Source organism: Hippocampus bargibanti, linkage group LG16 (assembly GCF_051943395.1).
Source record: "Hippocampus bargibanti isolate YZ-2025 linkage group LG16, ASM5194339v1, whole genome shotgun sequence".
Lineage (NCBI taxonomy): Eukaryota > Metazoa > Chordata > Actinopteri > Syngnathiformes > Syngnathidae > Hippocampus > Hippocampus bargibanti.
This window is the reverse complement of record NC_142749.1, coordinates 13,369,230-13,388,554: the sequence shown is the minus strand read 5'-3', so window position 1 is coordinate 13,388,554 and position 19,325 is coordinate 13,369,230. Positions and strand designations below refer to the sequence as shown.

Sequence of the window (19,325 nt, the reverse complement as noted above, 5' to 3'; positions counted from 1 at the left end):
TGGACTACAGGGTTCCGATCCAGCCATTTGCATTAATTGTTGTTCAATAATGTGGAGCAACAAAATGGTAATATGTTTTTACTAATTCATTGACATGCTATTCAGTATTATTCTAGCATCCTCAAGTACGTCTCATGAACAGTTAAGGCTCAGGAGAGACGCATGCTCCCAACCCGACGTGCAATACGAGATTCAGCACAGTGAGTCGCTTTTAAACGGGGTTTTCAATTATTTTTCAAGTTGTGTATTTTTGTTCATTTTCACGTGAAAACTAAGTCAGGTTGAAGTTGATGATAAAGTGTCAATTCACTTTTAACATATATGTACTCACTTCCGTTGCACTATCAATACATGTAAATAACTTCTTTGTACTGTTTGTAATCATAAATATGATAAAGCAACAAAGTGTTGATTTTATGACAGCCTTTTTTTGTTTTATAATTACCGGAAAGGCCCACGCCTAGTCAAAGTTCACGTGCAACCGATACATTCATTGCCTCTCTTTTGGTGTCATTTTAATGATCGTGACTGTCTGTGAATGAATGAGCGACAGTAACTTATGCAGGGATTCTCGTAAACTCGTCATTTCTTAACGTGTCATCAAGCCATGGCTCCTTAAAAAGTAGCATAAGGTTAAAGTACACTTGACTTGAGCCCATTACACACACCCTGCCATGTGAAGGTGAAAGACGTTTTTTTTTTTCCTACCCCCTCTCATCCACCTAACCGTCACCTTCCAGGTAGAAACTTGGGTTTAATCAGAGACTGTATGAAGTTCCAATAACGAGACTTTACAGGGGAGGAATTTAGGCAAGAAGAATATCGAGAAAAATGGAGGAAGTTGACAACATGACGATTGATCCCGCCTGTTTACAGGAACCCCCTTTGGCTATGGATGTGATCAAGCGTAAGTCTTTCCTTATCAAGCGGGTCAAGTGAATGACAGATTGTAGCCTCAAGTTGAGCATCTGAGAGTCTCCAAAATTTCCAATTGCTTTTAGTATCTGTTCTGGATATTCTATTCATTATTAAAAAAACTTTTTGACTTCACAGCATGGCTTTTTTTAGAGAAAATAGACAATTTTTTTAAATGCACTCAGTTCCCTTTATGTTCACATTTAACCCATTCGCACATTTATTCGGGAATTGAAAATATGACGATAGAGCACCATTCCTGAATTTGTTCCGGTTTGTTTTTTTTCATGTTTGGGTGCCGATAAAGCGCTGCTCAGACCTCATCTTTTCCACAAAGGGGCAGCATTTCCCCTTTTTTCCCATGTTGGCGCTTTGTTCCAGATTCATCTGTTGTTAAAGCGCTATCAACCAATATTGCATTGTATTTTGGACAGCTGCCATCATTTCAAGCTCCCAACAGGCGCTTAAAATGTAATTTATTATTATTATATATTATATAACTCCAGGGCCAAATAATTTAGGAATTAACTCTTTTTTTCTGATGAAAAAAGAGAGTCTAAGGTTTTTTTTTTACGCTGCATTGAATGTTTATATAGTCCTAAAACTCAATAATCTGTGGGTCCTGGAATTTAAGTGAAAATGACAAAAACCCCGGCACTGGACTTGACACATTTTTGCACACGGTCTGGTAGTGAATGTGTTCATAATACTCATAATCACACCGCTTTTTTTTATGTCCTAAACAGAGCTTGATGCGTTCGGATTCTGCCTGTACGCCATGCTCACCTTTATGTCTTGCGTATCCCTGCTGCTCTACTTGGAGCAATGTGTTTACATTTATAAAAAACTTCCCTACCCGAAGAAGACAACAATCATCTGGGTTAACGGAGCTGCACCGGTGAGCCACCACTTCCTAAATGATCTTCGATCAACCCCTTGAATGTTGAAATCAAAAAATGAGACTTGGATACTTTAATACATGATATTTTTATTTCAGGTCATTGCCACCATGTCTTGTTTTGGGATGTGGATCCCCAGAGCTGTTATGTTCACAGATATGACATCAAATTGGTGCGTATTTATTTATTTAGCCATTTATTTTTTAAAATTATTTTTAATTGTTTTATTTATTTACGTATTTATTTATTTTCATGTTACTTTATCTGCATAAATGTACATTTATTCAATTTATTTATTTATAACCATTGTCACACAGCATTCAATGTTTTCATTTAGCTTGTACTGATATGGTATTCTGCGTAAAAATAAAGATATATTAGAATAGATGAGCCGTTATTTGCCTCACAGTGGACAAATGTACATTTCACAGCAGCAAAAACAAAATACAGGAGCTGCTGTAAAGGTAGCCACTCTCGCGGTGCCATCTTGAAGTCAAAAACAAAAACCAAATAATGTGACTCAACACAAAAGACACATAATACAACTATAATTACATAATTAAATATATATGTATATCTATCTATCTATCTATCTATCTATCTATCTATCTATCTATCTATCTATCTATCTATCTATCTATCTATCTATCTATCTATCTATCTATCTATCTATCTATCTATCTATCTATCTATCTATCTATCTATCTATCTATCTATCTATATACACACAATATAATTATGTAATTACAACTACCGGATTTTCAGGAGTGTAAGGCGCACCCCCAATGAATGGTGTATTAGCTTTAGCCTTTTTTCCATATATAAGGTGCACCGGACTATAAGGCGCATCTTCAATGATTTGAAAAGTTTTCCAAATATAATATATACAAGTTTTCCAAATATAAGGCACACCACATTATAAGGCGCTACAGTAGAGTCTGGAGTGACACGCTACTTCTTTGACAAGGGCAAATGGAGTCCATGGCTGTGAGACCTGTTGTGGCTCAATATGACTTCACGTATGGCGCACCTGGGTATAAGGTGCAGGGTCATCTTTTGAAGAAAATGAAGGCTTTTAGGTGCGCCTTATACACCGGAAAATACTGTACTGTAGTTCGAAATACACCCTTGAGCAAGGCAATCAATTGTCGTATCACCTCCAAAACCTCAGAGTGAAATCTTGCGTCTCAAGTGTGTGTAGATGAATCATTAAACAGAAAATAACATAACAGGTTACACAGTGCTTGCAACTAGTTGGCATGTTACCGAACATGCTAACTATGTAGTTGCATGCTATTACACCACTATTTGCGAATAACATGAATAACTAACACTACGTTGTATTTCTGTAGTTATTTTGCGGTGGTGGTCTACAAAGTGCTGCTTCTGCTGATTGAAGAGTTGGGTGGCAGCGATGCGTTCCTGAAACGCTTTTCCGGAAAACCCTTCAAGATCACCACGGGGCCGTGCTGCTGTTGCTGCCTGTGTTTACCTCGTGTGCCCATGTCACGGTACTGGCGTTGAACAATTTGAGCCGACTATTCAAGTGCAACGGCTTATTTTTTTCGGTTTGAAGGGGCATGCTGTTCCTGCTGAAATTGGGAGCACTGCAGTACGCCATCTTAAAAACAGCGCTCAGTGTCCTCTCCATCATACTGTGGACAAATGGCAACTTTGACCTCTCTGATGTAAGTTTAACTTCCTTGTTTCATACCCGAACTGCATGCGACTGCACATGAATCGTTCTTTTTCCAGCTCGAGATCACCGGCTCTGCGATTTGGATCAACCCGTTTATCGGCGTTCTCACCATCACCTCCCTGTGGCCCGTCGCCATCGTGTTCATGAATACCAACCATCTTTTACGTAGCCTCAACATTATAGCAAAGTACGCTATGTACCAGGTGAGTATACAACGTGTATTTGGCTACCAATGCCGCGTCGGACCAGTACGAATTTCAGTGGGACAAGTACAATTCCCTGTCCTGTGTACATCGATCGAAGTACGCGGTGCGGATGTTATGCAATTTAACTCATCCACGAATTTATTCGGTATTTGAAAATATGGCGTAGAGCGGAATTCCCGAATTTGTTCAGGTTTGTTTTTTTCATGCTTGGGTGCCGATAAAGCGCTGACCATGGCCTCTGGGAATGTTTTTTTTTCCTTTCCACAAGGGGCAGCATTTCCCTTTGTTTCCATGTTAGCGCATTGTTCCAGCTTCAGCTGTTGTCAAAGCGCTATATAAACCAATATATATGTATTGCATCATATTTTGGACAGCTGCCCTCATTTCAAGCTCAGATAACTCCAGACAGATATAATTTAAGAATTAACTTTTTTTTCTAATGAAAGAAGATAGTCTATGTTTTCTTATGCTGCATTGAAAGTCTATGTAGTCCTAAACCTCAATATCCTTTGGGTCCTGGAATTCGAGCGACAAAGACAAAAACCCTGGCATTGGAGTGCACACATTTTTGCACATGGCTGGCAGTGAATGCGTTAAACACAATGAAGTTGTTGTTTTTCATCCTTAGCTAATACTCGTATTAAGTCAACTGCAGACATCAATCATCAACATCCTGGCTCTGGATGGAACCATCGCCTGCGCCCCTCCCTTCTCTTCGCAGGCCCGAGGATCCAGTGAGAAACATTTCCACATCTCTATTTTTGTCCTTCCTTTTCGCATGACGTGGAACCAATCAATCACTTTTGTGTCTTTTGCCCGCAGTGCTGAGTCAGCAGATGATGATCATGGAAATGTTCATCATCACCTTGGTCACTCGCTTCTTCTATCGTCGCACGTATGAAGCACTTCCCTCACCTGCTCATAACCACCATCTTAAGGACGGAGCCCCCTTGCAGGACGTTCACATGGAGCATGATGTATGAACAAGGGGGAGCTGTTAAAGGACGACCTTTTAACCCAGGTACCAGATTGGATGTGAGGGCAAACTACCTCATCAGTCAATCAAGTGGAAGAAAAAAAACTGTTTTTTTTAAAGTACTTCCCCAAAGCCGTATTTTCTAATTTGAATAAGTTTGTCTTAGGGTAGTTCTTTGTTCACAGGAAGTAAACCTCCTAATATATAATATAATCATCCGAATTCAAAAGGAACCAGATCAAATTGTATTGACTATTTCTTTTTTTAATAATTTTATATATACCATATTTTCCGGTGTATTAGGTGCACCACCAATGAATGGTGTATTTTCAAACTTTTTTGAAAAGCGGTGATTTTTGTCGATGCTGCTTTTCACCTTTATTTTAAGTCATGCAAATTACCATATAAAATGGTCATAAAAAAACATTAGTACCGTATTTTCCAGTGAATAAGGTGCATAACAGTATAAGGTGCACCCCCAATGAATGGTGTATTTTCAAACTTTTTCCAGCGCATCGGACTATAATAATAGACCGGACTATAATAATAATATATAAAATACTGTATTTTCCAGTGTATAAGGCGCACCGGAGTATAAGGCACACCGCCAATGAATGAATTTTTTTCCAAATATAATGTATAAATACTGTATTTTCCAGTGTGTACGGCGCACCAAAGTATAAGGCACATCCCCAATGAATGGTGTATTTTCACACTTTTTACATATATAAGGCGGACTTTCAATTAATGAAAAAACATTTCCAAATTACATTCATTCACATTCATACATTCATACAAATTTACATTCTTACCTGTGTTTTGTAACAATATGCTGGATCTGAAAAAAATCTGAAGATGTAGCCCAACCATCACGCATCATTATTTAATTTCCAGACTGATGACTTCAAGTGTTAAATCCAATATTTGGACGATCTTAAAAAGGACTAAAATAAAACTAGGTTTTACATTATTGGAATAAACGAACACAGCAGCTTTTCTGTTCATTTGAGTTTCCAAAACAGATACTTTCTTGTTTCCTTGTAGCTCCTCTGAACCAGTTATATAACCTTCTCATGACTCCATTGTGTTCAGTTTTGGTTCCAGTTTTGAAATAGAGTTATTCTTTCTAAACATAGCATGAAGACCCAAAGCCTCCTCCTTTCTTTTCAACCACCCATTAAATATTTTGCCACATCTTACCAAATGATAAATAAGAGCTCTTGGATGTATAACTTCAGCATCTTTTATTTTGTGTACACTGGATATAAAAGTCTACACATCCCTGTTAGAATACCACTTTGTGAAATAAAAATGAAACCAAGATAAATCGTTATAACAAATTTTCCACCATTAACTCATTCACTGCCAGACGATGTGCAAAAATGTGTCAACGCCAGTGCCAGGGTTTTTGTCATTTTCACTCACATTGCAAGACCCACAGAATATTGAGTTTTAGGACTACATAAACATTCAATGCAGCGTTAGAAATCATCAACTCTCTTCTTTCATCAGGAAAAAAAGTTAATTCCTAAGTTATGTGTCTGGAGTTATCTGAGCTTGAAATGGGGGCGGGTGTACAAAAGGCCCCCATCGTGGGAGGGAAAAACATGGCCAGAGATCTGACCAGTGGTTTATCTGCAATTCCCCCCCCCCCCTATCCACTGTACGTAGCCTGACTCTGAACCTCACACAGTTGATAAGAAAATGGCCACGCTACCCAAAACGAAGCTTCATCTAATACGATATTGATTAATCCTGTGGAGATATTTGACCATATCGTGATCATTTGTGCATGCAAATTTCTATTAATACCCTAATCATCTCTGCTGTTTATGTAAGCAGTCATCAGACGTTTTTGGAGAAAGAGAGAACATGTCGATGACAGCCCCTGGCTCTGCACTGCTGACGAAAGCAGCTTACCACCCCCTCGGTTGCCATGGTAACTGGGGAGAGGAGCCGGGCAAAAGGGGAGGGGCTTTTGAGGGAGAACTAGAGGAGAAAGCATTGGAGGGACAGAGGGAGGGGACGCGCCAAGGCGATAGCATAGTTAATTGTGGCGAGGCCAACTCAGGTGAAGACGCTTTTTCGAGGGAGACAAAGATAAACTCAGATATAAATGCTCCAACTGGCGTTTCATAAATAATAACGGAATCAAAATAGGGGAGGAGACGTGGGCTGACGCAGAGAGGAAAGATGGATGTACAGATGGACAACGTGGACCCCCCGCCTTGTGAATCTCAACCGAGTGGAAAAATAAGGAAAGGATTCAAGCTGTTTGGTAAACGCAAGCCCGGGAGCATCTTTTCTCTTAACAACAACAAATCGCGCGTCACCAGGAGCCAAACCCTTGATGGATTACCCGAAAGCTCTGCGCCTGACTCTGAACTGGAGGCGGACAAGGAGAAGGCACAGGACGTGAGTCAAGGAGACGACGAGTGTGCGGCGGAAGAGCCGACGGGCGAAGATGGCGTCCTTGCCGCCGCTCGCAACTCCATCTCTTCGAACGGGTCCACCCTCAGTTTTTTTTCACGGCTGAGAGGCGCCCGCAGAGGAGATGGGGACCGCAAAGTCCAGACGGTCTGCCAACCAACGACTCGACAAAGGCAAGGGTTGAAGAGTCTCTTTGGCAGCATGAAGTTACGCCTGAAAGACGACGCCGACAAGGTGGACGCTCCCCCGAGCCCGCTCCTCATGTCCTCACGCTCTAACAGTGTGGAAATCATCAAAGAGGACATCGGCCTCACCCCCAAATCGCAACCTCGCTCTCTGGAGAGCCCAAACAAAGCGAGCAGTGAGAGCTCCTTGACACCAGCAGACCATGTGAACGGAACTGATAAGGATGCGGAACCTGTACCTGCTCCGGTGATGCCCGCTGAGAGCAGCCTGGGCTCCTTACTGGATGACATCTCCTCGCTCCTCACGTTCGAGTCCATCTCTGGAGGAGACATCATGGCTGACGTCAAGGCTGAGTGGAGCAAAGCCAGAAACACCGCCAGCTTCGAAGCACCCGAAGTCTCGGCATCTGCCACTTATCCTTCTTCCGGACCTGTCGCTTCCTCTCCAGCTTCCGGTGGTCATTCTCATGTGACAACCTCAACCTCATCTTCTGTAGCAATGCCGGTTGTGACCAGTTTTACCAAATCCTCCACACTGACAACTGGATCAGTGAAACCCAGTTCGGACTTTTCTCCAGCCTTTGAGCAACCTTCTACTGGGATTACAATCAAATCACATCAGCCACCCACAAATACAAAACTTTCTCCGAGCCCTCCTTCAATGGCCACCCCTTCAATCGCGATGAAACCCATGCTGAGCACAACTCCCATTAACCCAACGTTTCTGGGACGGACTCAAGAAAGCACTTGTAAGTTTGGCAACATGGCTTCATCGGAGACAGGAACTCCCCCTGTCCCTTTACCTGCTCCGACTCTTGCCTCAGTAAGTAAACCTCCTGCTGTAGCCTCATCCCATAAACCCTCAACACATAGTCTGTCTTCCTCTGCTACCTGCACTCGACCCGATAGCAATTTTCAATCTTCCTCTTCTACCAAACTTCAAAATGTAGCTCCAAAGTTGGAAACTGCGCCTAGTCCTATTCAAAGCCACCCTCCTTACAAACCCTTACAGATGTCCAACCAACCGGTCTCCAATCGGATCTGCGTCACACCAGAATCTCCCCAAACTGAACCTAGCCTGACCACTTTCACAAGTTTCTCTATCGCGAAAGAATCTTCCGTGTCTGTTGTCGGACCTTCTAAAGAACTTCAGACAACCGCTGGTCACAGTCCAGTCTCCCCTCTCCCCCCTGTGACTGTACCGAAATACCCTCCTGTTCCTGCATCTGTAGTTTCTGTGACTAAAGATCCTCCTATTGCAGGGCCAACCTCGACCGAGCCACCCGCCCCGACTCATATTTCCGTATCAGTGCCCAAAAGCGTTCCTGTTCATGTACAGATTCCCGTCACTCAACCGAAATACCATCCTGTTCCTGCATCTTTAGTTTCTGTGACTGAAGATCCTCCTGTTGCTGGGCCAACCTCGTCCGAGCCACCTGGCCCGACCCATATTTCCGTCTCAGTGCCCAAAAGCGTTCCTGTTCCTGTACAGATTCCCGTCGCTCAACCGAAATCACCCGACCTTCCTGCCACTTCCCTCCTAGCCTCTACCCCCGTGCCTTTGCCAAGTGACCCTGCAGCATCAAACAAGATGAGCAGCAGTGAGCCATCAACAAATGGACAGTTGTGTCGCCCGAGTGGCACTGATGCACGAACTGTCAAAGCGGAGGAACAGCATAATGGGTCACGCACGGACGTCCCCAAAGAAAGGAGGACACAAGCTAGGGCACTTAGCAAAATACCCGTGGTAGGAGGAGGCCGCGTCGCAAAGCAACCAGTGCGAGACAGCCAACATACTGATGACGATAGGGACCCTCCCACTCCAATCGAAGACGACGGACGTTATTTGGACTTTCACGGCGAAGGGAGCGGAGACAAACGTTCCAGCGCCGAGGTCCACGGTACCACCTTCAAACCAAGCCAGGAGGAGATTCAAGCGCCTCACCAGTCCAAGCCCCTCGCCGGTGCACCACGTGACTCTAAGATCCCCATCAAGCACGGTGCGCAGTCTCAAACGCCACAAGCGAAAGAAAACCCTCGCACCAAGATACCCGTCTCCAGAGTCCCGGTTCGCAGGGTGGGTACTAAGCCTGCAACTGTGTCTGGAGTGAGAAAATAATAAAGTACTGTGACACGTCCAAAGTTATGACTTCAACCGTACCCTCTTTTAACATAAACGTTCATTGTTACCTGCCGGCTTCACAAGACCAAAATTAAGCACAATTATCAAACACACAAAGTCCAAGAAGGGTCAGGGTCAAATCCGGACAATCCATCTTCAGCAAGACTAAAAAGTTCCCTCGCAATGCCACACAAACAACACACAACTTGGACTGGTGCCTTTTTTTGAAAGGTTGCTTTTCCTGACCGGTTTCAATTCAATCTTTTCTAAACTCTTTTCAACTTTTGTTACGCAGACGTTTTTTTAGAGGCTGTCAAAAACCCTTCTTGTCTTTCTTTTCTGCGACTCCCCCTTTATTTCTATCCAGAAACTGCAGCTCCTAATATACATTCCACACCTAACTCGGGATCGACTGTATGTAGCAGAAAATGTACCATTTTATATTTTCACTCGTCCGACGTACATGCTCGTTTGTGTTTGCCTGCTCCTGTATAAAAATGGGTTGATCACAAAGGGAGAAAGTGGGACTTTGAAACAAGGGGATGGAAAGTATTCTGCCGCCATTACGGTTGATTCTACGGACGTATGAGAGGATGCCGAAATGTGTTTTGCAGTTTGTATAGTGACACATATCCTCATCCTGCTTATGCTCAATCTGTGTGCATAATAATAGTCTGACCGATGTAGTTTCCTATTTAATCAATAAAATGTACTTTGCAAGTCACTTTGTGCAGTTCCAGCTCTGGGTTTGGCGTGATGGCTCATAAAAGGGGATTTATGAAGTAGGATGGATTATCTTTTTAGCTAATTTACCTCATCCACTGCCATTCCCAAATTTATACGGGAATTGAAAAACGACGTGGAGCGCTATTTCCAAATTAGTTCTGGTTTTGTTTTTTCTTGCGGTGGGGGGGATGCCGATAAAGCGCCGGTCAGACCTCTGGTAATGTTTTTCCCTTCCACGAGGGGGTAGCATTTGCCTTTTTTCCTTGTTAGTGCTTTGTGAGAGTTTCAGTGCTATATAAACCAATATGCATATACACTATTACATTGTATTTTGTACAGCTGCCCACATTTCACTCCCAGATAACTCCAGACTCATATAACTTAGGAATGAACTTTTTTTTTCCTGATGAAATAAGAGCATCCAAGGTTTCTTGCGCTGCATTACTGTTTATGTAGTCCTAAAACTCAATATTCCGTGAGTCCCGGAATTCGAGTGACAATGACAAAAACCCTGGCACTGGAGTGGACACATTTTTGCACATCATCTTGCAGTGAATGAGTTAATAAGTAAGGAAATGACATACGCCTGTCATTCAGGAAAAGATAAGAGCATATAAAGATTTTTTTTTCAAGCTTGGTTTCACTGTGACCTCCTCTCAGAAAATGATTGTGACAGTAGTCACACTGCGAGTTCACTGACCCGAATAGAAAGCACATTAATGTCAACTTACAACCTGGCCAATCCGCTGCGAGGGAATTACGGTTATCACTCAGCTCATTAATGAGAAGGGTTTGGAAATCGGTGTCGTTGCTATTCGCGGTGCGTTTTGCGGGGGGAGTGTTAAAATGGAAAAACAACGCATACAGAACAGACTGTATAGACTAATATGAGAAAAGACAAATGAGGACATCTGGTGATTAAAAGAAAACAAATTTTTGAAATCGCTGCAACAAGTTATTTGTTGCGGTGTATGGCTATTAAATATTCATACTTTAAAAGCACGTCGAACTAATGCCTCTCTGAGTCAAGATTATAATTACATTATGCACTTGGGAAATGGATGGCTTGATTCCCGTTGCGGTTTGCATTAGGAAGCTCCTTCAGGAAAATTCAATGAATGTCCTTTTTGTCAGCTAGCATTCACATGATTTCCCCACTGATGTATTTTTCTCGCTTATGAGTAATGACTACAACAACGTTGCTACTCGTCGAGCCACAGAAGTCATCATGGCTTGACTTTTTAAAACTCATTGCATAAGCTTTTTTAAACAGACAATCAAGTGTTTGTCAGCTCCCAGTGTGGTACGCCAATTACACGGCCCATAATGCATTGGGACAACCACACTGGTGCATCTCGTGTTTTGAGTCTGCATCTGCCCCCGGAGAGAGATGTGCCTCTTTCGAGCCTAATTTAGCACGCTTCATTCTGTGTTTCCATGCCAACCCCACTAGGTCAACCAATGGAAGGCCGCTGGCATCGATGGGAGGAGCACAGAAGGGCCTTGCTTGCTTACTCACTAAAAAGAAAACTTGCACTCATTACTACTTTGCATGGTCGAAATACAGCGCACACGCGTTTCAGAGCACTCAGCTGTGTATTTGACCTGATTGTTTATGTGTGTGTATCAAGGTTTAATTATGCTAATCATTTGCCCAGAGCATGTAACATATCACGTCATGCTGGTAAATCAAAAAATTCATGCAAGCATGAATTTAGCGCATTGCTTTACGCCTAAAATGTTGGTCATGATTACTGTTTGGATCCTCATGTTACCTCATGCTGTGGGATAGGTAATAAAAACATTTTTTTCAGAATATAATTATCCTTCAAAACAATGGTGGGGATACGTAAGTAAATACGTACTGTATAGGAAAAGCTTTATTTGTCTCACAATGGAGAAATTACAGTTCTACACCTGAGTAGATTTGTCACACAAATATATATATATTAGGAACATGTATTTAACGTCTGTAGTACTCCCTAAATTTAAAATCGGACATTTTTACTCTTTGTTGGTGTATTTTTTTTTTTTTTTACTTTAAGGAGCGGAGGATTTTAGCAGACGTTTAAATGGTAAAGTGCAAAGTAGGATTATTTTTGCTACTTCCGGTTGAAGATTTACAGGAAACAAACATACTAATGAAATTCTTAAAAAAAGAATTTATTTTTTTAAACCTACCATTAAAAAAAGTGTTGACTAACAAAACCATATTGAAAATACACTATAAAACACGTATGCTGAAATATAAAAAAATATAAATGTAATACACAACTCAAATATAAGAGAAAGTTGATCTTCAATGCGGACATTTCCAAATTGAATTTGTTATCAGTCTGGTAAAAGCATTACGTCATGCTGCTGAAGTAAGTCTTTTATCGAGGACCTCTGCTGGTGGACAAAGAATACTGAAAATGCACAAACTACCATTAACTCGTGTCGCCGCCAGAGGGCGCCAACCCACAGGTTCTGCTTTCCAAAATGGCAATACTGGAAGGTACGTCACAAATACTGGCTATTAGAAGGCAATACAGCATAAAACCGGATAATATTCACACCAATATACTTAAAGATGTACTAAGCAATGTGCGTTCTTGAAAACACAAGAGTAAAGAATTTTCTTTCGGCAAATCACCAGAATGCTGATTGATTAAGAGAAGAAGAAATGGCGGAGACATCCGGTAAATTGCACTGTGATTACGACAAAAGATAAGTATGGCATGGCTTAGTATCAAGACCACAAAAAAAAATCACTTCTTAAAGTGCCAATAACTAGACCAACACTTATGTTGTTAGCAACTTTTGTTGCGACTGTGGCCACACTGTAGCGTGGTTTTCACAATTTCTATTTTGACGTGAAATACTGGAACAGGCAACCCTAAACCGAGTCTGCTCCAATTTCGATTGATGACTATTTTAGTTCTATCACGGAAAAATATAGCTATCATACATAAAAAAAAACTAAATAGCTTAATTATGCGACTGGTATAGAACATACTTGATTACATTATAGTGAATGAGTTGTCACATTCAAATACTGTGAAGTGGAATCGTGCAAATCTTCTTTTCTGACAATAAAAAAATAACCAAAAAGACCTCTTTGGATCTGTTACACCATGAAGTGCATGTGTCCTTCTGCGCCGGTCACAATAACATCCATCCATATACGCATGGCTTCGGGGGAAGGGGCCACCATGTAGTAAACCCGGTCATGAGTCTTCACACTAAAAGTGAGCGAGGGGTTGGGACTCTTGGTTGTAGATGAAAAATTAGAAGTGGAGAAAGTGAGAGCTAAGATGAGCAAAGTGAACCATAAATAAATAAATAGCAGAGTATATGACTATCTTACTTTGTGCGCATTTTTCAGGTGGTCATAGTACACCTCCTCTATTGCCTGGAAGTAAATGACTCCTTTCATCTTGGTCTCATGTTTGTCTATGGAGAAAAGTAGGAGGGGTTGGGTTCGGGGGTCAATTTCAGCCTTCAAAGTATGCCAACATAGTTTCGAGGTGACATCACTGCTATCCATCACATTTCCAAAGTGACGACTTCCTCACCTGCATAGTAAGTGAGCGTCCTACGATTCTGGTCAAAAACAAACCAACGCTTCTTCCAAGTCTTGATTTTGCCTCCCATTTTTACAAGGAAACCTCTGCATGTTTTGTCCGTGATGGCAAGATGGAAACAGGCGTCTGGATTGTGTCCCGCCGCCTCAATATGGCAATGAAGGTCAAAGTCGTCGTTCCTCATGGGTAAGTAGCGAGTAAGGAGTCGGGACTGTGGATGAAATTATGTAAAATGTATTGATATTGTGTTACCTGTAAAACCTAAAACAGTGTTTGGCAAACTTTTCCCATCAGGTCCATGATGGAATACCTGAGATCTCTGTTTCTCCCTGAGCTTCACCTCCCTCTCCACAAGTTTCTGTCTTCGGTTGGTCTCCTCCTGAAGGCGTTTTTCCAGTTCCTCCCTTCGTCTTCGTTCTTCCTCCAGAGCTTGCCGGCGTATCTCCATTTCACGTTCCTGTGTGTGCCGGATCACAATTGTCAGAATCATCGGAGGACACAAACGGAAGGTTAGTCGTTCGTTCGTTGGTTCATTGTCAGAGACTTTTATTCGGACACTGTGAACAAAGGCTCAAACACAGGAAGACTTTTACTGCCGGCAGGGAACGCTATTTATTGAGAGTATATGCAAATTTAAGTGATACATTAGTAAAACATAGTCTTCTTGATTTGAATACCACGCCCCTGGATGTCCCAAGGACCAACATCCATAAACCAACAGAATGTAGACATTTTAAAGAGTTTTCTTTCCATGAACTGACAGATTTGTAACCTGGCTAATGAGCTCTTACAGTCAAGCAGTTTACCAAGTGTAATTTACAAGAATCCATTTTCATAAAACAGCTAAACCCTTCACTAAATCGCCATGGTGGGGTGAGGTTTAATTTGGATCGTTCGTACAACAGACTTCTTAGGCAACATAGGCGTAGTTATGCTGATGAGGTGATACCAGATCAAATGGGCCAATAAAGCCAGTCGTAGACCCCATAATCAGGCAGGACAATAGAAGTAATCAGTCAGGAAAATAGAGGTAATCAGTGTAGCCTCAGGGAATAGTCCTCTTCTCCCCCCAACCTTAGAGCAGGGACCTATCATAGCACAGTCTGGCACCGCCACATCTTGACAGTAGGGATATATATATATATATATATATATATATATATATATATATATATATATATATATATATATATATATAGGGTCAAAACTACCAGCAAATTTTAATTTGATGACGAAGCCTCTTGGATAAGAAACAAAACGTCCCACACTTTCAAAGATGTACAGATGACCGCTGAAGAAACCTTCTCATCGGTAGTAGTAAATCCAAGACATTTGCCAATGACAGGTGCTCGTCAATTACCCTGTGCTCAAGCAGCCTCAGCTTTTCCACCTGGGCCTCTCGGAGTAAACGTTCCATTTCCTCAAGCTTGGCCATGTTGGTCATACTGGCGCTAACGTGAATTGGAGAACAAAATGGTTTGATCCGTTCGGGTGATATCATCACCCACAATATATACCAGAGATCATTCACAAAGTCCAACCTGGAGATGTTATCTGGAGAGCATGCGGAGAAGGTGGTCTCCATACTGTCAGAGCTGTCCACGCTGATTGTGTCGGAAGTATGGCTGTTGTCTTGGTAGGATAAAGAGTCTAGGAAAACGTTGGGCTCAGAGAGTAGACGACTACCAAAATCATTTTTTCTTTGTCGGGTGTGTACGCTGTCATTCATGTGGGTGTGGCCTGTTGACATAAGAAGATCATTTCAGTCAATTGATAGTCAGCCCGTTCCCCCCGCCCCCCATTTTAAGTGACAGACTGTTATAGTATATCACACAAGCAAGGCCAGATGGTTGCGTTGTCTATTAGATGCGGCGTTAGTGCAACTATGACTCACTTTTTGGCTGGCGGCGAGCATTGGGGTCTCGAGGGGCAAAACTGAGCCCATGGGGGATGACGCTGCCACAGCTGGAGCTTTGCGACAGAGGCAGATGGGCCTGTGGAGTGTGTAAGGGGGGGAGAGGGGGCCAAGGCAGAGTTGTATGCTGGTCACGGCACCCGGGAATTCACACAAGTGTGAGCATCTGTCTAACTTGCAGTGGATTCAAGATGGACGCTCTAAACACATCCAGAAATGGACCCCCTCCCCTTCCCCCTCCTGGGGCTTGGTTAACTCATTCACTGCCAGACGATGTGCCAAAATGTGTTCACTCCAGTGCCAGGGTTTTTGTCATTCTCACTCAAATTCCAGGACCCACAGAATATTGAGTTTTAAGACATTCAATGCAGCATAAGAAACCTTAGACTCTCTTCTTTCATCAGTAAAAAAGAGTTATTTTATAAATTATATGGGTCTGGAGTTATATGAGCTTGAAATGAGGGTGGCTGTCCAAAATATAATGCAATACATAGATATTGGTTTATGTAGTATGTGGAACTGTCGCAGCTTGGAATTGAGGTGGATTTATGTTGGACAGGAGATGTGAGACAATCTCTTCAGCATCATTGGATGCTACAGCTTCGTGTTAGCTTTCAACATTTAGCTTTTAGTAGACGTGCACATTCCACCATGACGTCCCTGATCCACTGCTGAAACGGATGCTTTGATCCTCTCCTGTTTCATCTAGAACTGCTTCATGTCACAAAGAGGGAATACAGCAAGTGCTGAAGAATGAGTGTCCTTGTGTTGTCATATTATTTGTTATTTAGTTTGTTGTTTGTTTGTTTCCTTTCCTCTTCCTTTCATAACTTTGCTGCTGTGTTACTTCCGGGTAGAGTGAACGCTGTCACGAATGACTGCCGCTGCTCACCCACACAAAAAAATCCTGTGACTGTAACGTGTCTGAGAGTTTTGAAAGCCGCTTAGAAATTGAATGTATTCTTCTTCTTCTTCTTCTTATTATTATTATTATTATTATTATTATGATTATTATTATTATAGCGCTTTAACAACAGCTGAAGTTGGAACAAAGTGCTAACATGGAAAAAAGGAAATGCTGCCCCATTGTCGAATAGGGGAAAAAAAAAATATTGCCAGAGGTCTGACCAACGCTTAATCGGCACCCAAGCAAGAAAAAAAAAACTAATTCGGGAATGGTCCTCTCTACGTCATATTTTCAATTCCCAAATACATTTTCGAATGGCAGTGGATGAGTTAACAACAAACCAGATCTAAAAGTCATCGTATTATGGAGCAATTTCCTTTTCAAGCAGATGTGAAACATTGAATCCATTAATAAATCACAACCTTAGGCGGAAGGCTGCGTCCCAGAGATCGGCCGTAGGGAGTGACAATCTGCTGGCTCCTCTTCGAAGTGCCGTTGTCGCTCAGATGGCCTGCGTTTTCCTTGCCGCTTCTTCTCCTTTCCTTCACCGAGGTGATGTGCTATTGTGCAAAAATGTATAGTTGTAGAATAAATCACAAAACACCTTTTTTTGGGGGTCCTAATTCCAGTGTCGTTTGCGCGGGTGTAAACTCTTCAATATTGGACATGTTCGACTTAATTTGAGGCCAACGTTTGGCGCAAGACGATGGTGGTCCGCAACGTGCATTGTGCTTTAACAACAGCTGAAGCGGGAACAAAGCGCCAACATGGAGAAAAAAAGGGAAATGCTTGGGAGTGCCGTCATATTTTCAATTCCCCAATAAATTTGTGAATGGCAGTGAATGAGTTAAATAACTTCAATTAAGATTCACTGCAAACTCGGGCATTTCGCCCAACTCTTGATGGACTCATTAATGGAGGAGTGTATCTCTTATACCTTTGTGAATCAACTGTATTATCCTGAGTGACACCCACCTCTTTGATGGCCCCATTGGTGTGCGCCAAGTTCTGCCTCTCAGACAACTCCGCATACTTTCCTTCCAAAGACGCCAGCTTGTCTCTCTCCTGCGGTCGTCATGATGACATCTTCAGTGATGGCAACCTATTCGTCGAGCTCGGCCAGCTTTTGCTGAATGGCTTACCTTCTGCAGCATGATGAGCAGATTGTTTTTTTCCCTCTGAAACTCTTCCCTTTCCTGCTGGGACTGTAAAGTGATCTGCGAGGACTGTTTCTTCAGAGTGGCAAGTCTCTCCTGCCAAAAAAAGTGGAAAACATCAGAATGTTGAGAGTTTCAGTCCTAACTACATCTACTTTAACTCATTCACTGCCAGACGATGTGCAAACGTATCCACTCCAGTGCCAGGGTTTTTGTCATTTTCACTCAAATTCCAGGACCCACACAATATTGAGTTTTAGGACTACATAAACATTCAATGCAGTGTAAGAAACATTAGACTCTCTTTTTTCATCAGGAAAAAAAAGTGTTAATTCTTAAGTTATGTGTCTGGAGTTATATGAGCTTGAAATAGGGGCGACTGTCCAAAAAGGCAATGCTGACCCCTCGTGTGAGGGCAAAACATTATCAGAGGTCTGACCAGCGTTTTATCTGCACCCACCCCCGCAAAAGAACAAAACCCGAATACATTCAGGAATGGCGCTCCACGTCCTGTTTTCAATTCCCGAATAAATTCGGGAATGGCAGTGAATGAGTAAAATATGTACTATTAAATGTGTTTTTTTTCCTCATATATTTGAGGCCACAGTATACTACAGATAGCAAATACAGTAAAGTCTCGTTATATCGATATCGGATATATCGATAGTCTCGGTTATATCGATACTATTTCTATGCACGCACTGAGAAAATTACATGCAAACAGGGTCGGATATATTGATAGTCCCGGTTATATCGATATTTTTTCGGACTCCCTTGAATATCGATATAACGAGACTTTACTGTAGATACAGTAGTAAATAGCTACGTAGCCAGCTAGATAGCCAGATAGATAGCTGCATAGCTAGATAAATAAAAAGTGCAAACTGTCTGCTAGACGTACACAGGCTACAATGTAGATTAATGTAGACAAATTTATTCAGGAATGGAAAATATGACGTAGAGAACCATTCCCGAATTTATTCGGGTTTTGTTTTTCATGCTTTGGTGCCATTATAGCGCTGGCCGTGACACATTTTTGCACACCGTCTGGCAGTGAATGAGTTAATCTCACAGTGGATAATTTTACATTTCACAGCAGCAAAGTTATGACTAAAAATGTCATATTCGTTATTTTCATACTGTATACTATATTGTACACGTTTTATTATGTACCTTGCGTGTGATAGCGAGACGCTGACAGTCAGCAATTTCTCTCAGTAACTGACTCCGATTTTCCTTCTCCTCATCCTGGTGAATCGCTCTCTCCAATTTTTGAAACTCCAATTCCTCCAAGCTTTTTGTTTGATCCTCTGCGTCCTATGACAGATAAGAATAAACATTGATGCGCGCGCACCAATTGAACGAATTTATGCTAAATTTAATTTCTCTCGCTCAAATCGGTTTGGAAACGCTTACTCTTCGGAAGTTTAAAATTCCGAGTTAACACAAACGTCTCACAATAAACACGTGACATCGCTCGCTTTTCGTATTGGTCAAAACATGAGCACCAAAAATACAAACAAAAGTTTATATCCTGGTCGTGCCCTGTCATGGACACCCTACGTCGAACAACATTGACCTTTTCTGACAACGTCTGTGGTTTCAAGGTACGACATTTTCAC

The 19,325-nt window shown here is 41.9% G+C and overlaps 3 protein-coding genes across 7 annotated transcripts in view; 2 read left to right on the top strand and 1 right to left on the bottom strand.

Annotated features, from left to right (window-relative positions):
- Positions 1-11: 11 nt before the first annotated feature.
- On the top strand, positions 12-12,165 carry LOC148886540 (organic solute transporter subunit alpha-like). 4 transcript variants are annotated; one of them, XM_089017136.1, is made up of 10 exons: positions 12-67; positions 143-200; positions 877-907; positions 1,662-1,813; positions 1,913-1,986; positions 3,167-3,325; positions 3,391-3,502; positions 3,570-3,716; positions 4,348-4,453; positions 4,542-5,186. In XM_089017136.1, exons 3-10 carry the CDS (start codon positions 892-894, stop codon positions 4,700-4,702), a joined length of 927 nt encoding a protein of 308 aa, XP_088873262.1. In that variant the 5' UTR covers positions 12-67; positions 143-200; positions 877-891; the 3' UTR covers positions 4,703-5,186. The 4 variants fall into 4 exon arrangements, with proteins under 4 accessions (XP_088873262.1, XP_088873261.1, XP_088873260.1 ...); XM_089017135.1 differs by lacking the exon at positions 12-67 and having other exon boundaries at positions 133-200; XM_089017134.1 differs by lacking the exons at positions 12-67; positions 143-200 and adding an exon at positions 11,612-12,165 and having other exon boundaries at positions 391-907; positions 4,542-4,740.
- Positions 6,699-11,567, top strand: LOC148886541 (uncharacterized). The gene is made up of 2 exons (XM_089017124.1): positions 6,699-8,133; positions 8,323-11,567. The coding sequence occupies exons 1-2, from the start codon at positions 6,889-6,891 to the stop codon at positions 9,427-9,429; spliced, it is 2,352 nt and encodes a 783-aa protein (XP_088873250.1). The 5' UTR covers positions 6,699-6,888; the 3' UTR covers positions 9,430-11,567.
- Positions 12,166-12,300: 135 nt separating the features above from the next.
- The window catches only part of phldb2a (pleckstrin homology-like domain, family B, member 2a), a 13,605-nt gene continuing 6,580 nt past the window's right edge, over positions 12,301-19,325 (bottom strand). Inside the window, exons 7-17 of one of the 2 annotated variants that reach the window (XM_089017122.1) lie at positions 18,877-19,020; positions 17,689-17,799; positions 17,522-17,611; positions 16,969-17,106; positions 15,619-15,718; positions 15,266-15,464; positions 15,085-15,175; positions 14,035-14,181; positions 13,716-13,935; positions 13,508-13,593; positions 12,301-13,408 (exon numbers count right to left, since the gene is read on the bottom strand). In XM_089017122.1, the coding sequence (XP_088873248.1) occupies positions 13,268-13,408; positions 13,508-13,593; positions 13,716-13,935; positions 14,035-14,181; positions 15,085-15,175; positions 15,266-15,464; positions 15,619-15,718; positions 16,969-17,106; positions 17,522-17,611; positions 17,689-17,799; positions 18,877-19,020 (1,467 nt within the window). In that variant the 3' untranslated portion in view covers positions 12,301-13,267. The remainder of the gene's footprint in view (positions 13,409-13,507; positions 13,594-13,715; positions 13,936-14,034; positions 14,182-15,084; positions 15,176-15,265; positions 15,465-15,618; positions 15,719-16,968; positions 17,107-17,521; positions 17,612-17,688; positions 17,800-18,876; positions 19,021-19,325) is intronic. The other variant, XM_089017123.1, reaches the window with a different exon arrangement.